Here is a 3,663-nt window from a genome sequence, read left to right as displayed (position 1 = left end):
TATTAAAACAGCTATTTGTATTTTAAATAGAAATATGTTTACATGTTTTTGCTATTGTATTGTTTTGTTGAAGTTAAAACACAAATTTCCAACAAATAAATAAAATTAGTATGAGGAAAATGAATCGTTAAGGCCAGTCTGAATATTCCTCTCTGTTCAGGTACCGGCAACAAAAGGGGTAGATGTAATTAAACATGAAGGTTATGTTTCAGGAGTCTTAATATCTCTAGAAAATTGGCAGTATTGATATTTACTAAGCAAGTAAGAGATGTTTATGTACACATTGATATTTTTTAAAAAAATATAAAGTGCTTCACAATTAAATGCAACAGAATAAAAAGAGTAAAATAAAAATATACAAAACACATTACAGACATAAAAGATGAAATAAAAGAGATAAAAACAAAAGAAAAAATGAGCTTGTCTGAATAAAAATGTCTTCAGTTACTTTTTAAGAAGTTTGACAATGTTGATGCGTCGCAAAAAAAAAAGAGGAATTCATTCCCCAGCTGAAGGGTGGCTGCTTGAGAAGCAMCATCTGGTTTTAAACTGAGTTCCCTGTAAGAAGAGGGTTTGAGATACACCGTATACTCAGGAGCATGACTGTGACCGTCCCTGAAAGTCAACTCAGGGCTTTTAAAACAAAATCTAAAATGAACCAGTAACAAGTGAAGAGACACTAAAACAGGAGTTGTGTGAGTTCTTCTGTTTGATGAATTTAAAAGGTTGAGCAGCTGAAGACAGAGTTTTTAAATGTGCATATTTAAATGACAGTAATCTAAAACAGAGGACTTAAAACATTTTTACAATTTTACAATAATCTTTCATTCTGGTGTGTTAAGAGCAACATAGAATTAAATTTATTCATTTTTTCCCAGTGTTCTCTTATTCTAAAGTCACATAATTTGATTATTTTTTCAATTGTGATCAAATATATCTAAGAAATGATACATGAAAAAGTTGTTGGTAGAGAGTATGGCATAAAAAAGGCATGCTAAAGATGTCTTTCTAAAACAATTCTGTATTTGTTATGTTTTTGTTGCATTATGTTAGCTCGCGTTAYATTGCATAACATTACGTAACATTGTGTTACATTACATTACGTTTTTTTCTAAATTTTACAAAATATAATTTGGAAAAAGTCATTTGTATTTCTATAGAAATATTTATTTATTTGTTTGTTTGTTTGTTTGTTTGTTTGTTTGTTTGTTTGTTTGTTTATTTTAATAAATATTGACAGAGATGGATCCTTGACTTGGACCAAGTTTTAAATCTGTCCCCCTTGCATAACTGAGTTTGATACTCTTATCATTAATGTTGGAATAAGACAAAAAGTATTTGTTGGTMGTGTTGAGGACGGTGTGAGTAGTTAAATTGGTCTCAACAGTTGTGACTGTGTGTAAAAAGCTTTCTGACTACAGTGTATCCAGCCACAGATAGCACTGCTAGCGACTGGCACTGTGATGCTAATAGCATCTGATTTGTTTTGATTAAACGTGCTACATTCCTCTAAGTCTTKCTCTATCTTGTACGACCACTTTTATGATTTCGCACAAACAGAAGGGCTCCTGTGCCACATGAGTATGCATTTGTTTTGTATTTCACACGGTGTGAGCGACAGCAGGTCTCAGTTGAAATGTTCAGTCAGTGAGGCTGAGTGCAAAGGGTTGTTGGGGTGTGTGTGTTTTGTCTGCGTCTGTGAATGCTTATGCTATGTAAGCAAATACAACCAGACCTTTGCCATCTTTTCCTCCCTGGTGTGCCATTTGTCTACCAATGAGCTAGTGGGGTTTCTTTCATCTCTAGGATAAGTACTAGGACAGCACATGACTACAACACATTGGGGGAAAAAATGCTTCTTTATATCTAAATCCTTCTGAAACATGTTGGCAGGATTTAGTTAAGAGCTCATCTGCTGCTGGACATTTTCAAACTGAGGTGACTGAAAGTCTGCATGAACTACCTTTTTTTTTTCTGAAAGGGAAGTATGGCCCCAGGTGTCATGTCAGCTGTAATTTCTCTGGCCAGTCAATCAGTGCGAGCTGTATAACAAGGTRTAACAAGAAAAACAGGCTGGCTGTGAAGCGGAGGTCGCATGGGTTTGAAAGCACAGTCAGTCTCAGCGTCACAGCTCAGACACACACTCCCACATGGGTACTTCTTCAGATCTGATATAAAATCCTCACACTTGGGGTAATTCTSTTCCATTATTCTGCTATCTCACAGAGGGACACATGTTATCAACACATCCATTGCTTCGTTGTCATCGTAATGATAATACTTGGGTGTCTTTTGTGTTTGAATGAAGTATTTTTTTTTCTGCAAAGAACTAAACCAAAATGACRCCTTGCATTTCTATACAGTTATCTCAATCTTTTACAATTATGGGCCCATTCAAACAAATCTGCTCTGATCTATGAATAGGGGAACAAATAATGATGCTGCACTTCAATGGAAAAATTCAGCCCTTTTGAAGTGTCCTTCTGTGGAAAGGTTATGAACAATTAACATCTCACCTGCTCTATAGAGCTAGCCTGAGTGAGGCCAAGATCAATGTGGATTAACAGGTTATTAACGGATTATTCTTAAAACAATTTAAATGTATGTTATCAGTTCATGCGAGTGCTGGTTTAATAATTGTAATTTCATATTACATGGTCATTACAGGCACAAAAATTGTGATTTTACTGCTGGGAATTCCCTATTCTGCACTGGAGGTGTTACAGCTAGCTGCTGCTGCTATTTGTGTTTGTGAATAACCATGTGAATTCATACAAATGTTTATTTGACTGCTAAGTAAAGATGGACTGCTATGAGATTTTTGGGTTTGGAGTTGTTTTAAGACAAAAAATCAGAATACCCCCTTTAAGATGTATTTTTTATTTTTTTTCCTAAAATTTTGGTTTGTAGTTTTGGACATGGCACATGGCAGTCATTGCTCCCACTGGACAGAAATGACAGAGGTGGGACAGAGCACAGACCCAGAAAGAAAGATGGACCAATGGGGGAAACAAATTTAGGTCCATTTAAAGCAAACCAAATGTGTCAGTTGTAAATACACCCTTAGAATGCTAAAACAAAATTATGATCTCTAATGTTTCGTGTTCAGTCTTCAGGCTAAAATAAAAAGATGTTCAGTAACATACAGTTTGTTGTTGTACTGGTGAAATACTAAATTCTTTGGAATAAAGTTTTATATTTAAAAGTGACATCTGAAATGTTGGATTAAAATAAAAATAATAAAAATAATAAAATGATAATTTTCTTAAATCCATCAGGAGTCTCCGTATGTGATGACGAAGAAAAACCACGAGCAGCTCGTTGGGAACGATAAGTATGAAGGCTACATTGTTGAGTTGGCTGCAGAGATAGCCAAACATGTGGGCTACCAGTACACACTGAAAATCGTGTCCGACGGAAAATATGGAGCCAGAGACCCTGAAACCAAGAGGTGGAACGGCATGGTTGGTGAACTGGTGTATGGGGTAAGTAAAGAGAACACTATTAGTATCTCGCAAAACAAAAATAAAAGGACTAATGCCAGTTTTCACTTAGAATCTTCCCGGGCTAATTTAGAAGATTAATCATATCTGGAAAAAAAATTAGCATTTGGGCTGCAATTTTGCTTCTTTGATTGCCAAACCTTTTCATTTTTCGCACTTT

The 3,663-nt window shown here is 35.3% G+C and overlaps 1 protein-coding gene across 1 annotated transcript in view; it reads left to right on the top strand.

Annotated features, from left to right (window-relative positions):
* The window catches only part of gria1a (glutamate receptor, ionotropic, AMPA 1a), a gene marked incomplete at its 5' end in the record, with an annotated part of 104,120 nt that overhangs the window by 36,635 nt on the left and 63,822 nt on the right, over positions 1-3,663 (top strand). Inside the window, 1 exon segment of the mRNA XM_014010618.1 lies at positions 3,279-3,485. Within this exon segment, the coding sequence (XP_013866072.1) occupies positions 3,279-3,485 (207 nt within the window).

This window comes from Austrofundulus limnaeus, unplaced genomic scaffold (assembly GCF_001266775.1).
Source record: "Austrofundulus limnaeus strain Quisiro unplaced genomic scaffold, Austrofundulus_limnaeus-1.0 Scaffold71, whole genome shotgun sequence".
NCBI classification, from domain to species: Eukaryota; Metazoa; Chordata; class Actinopteri; order Cyprinodontiformes; family Rivulidae; genus Austrofundulus; species Austrofundulus limnaeus.
The sequence above is the reverse complement of the archived record's forward strand: the minus strand, read 5'-3'. Positions and strand labels throughout refer to the sequence as shown.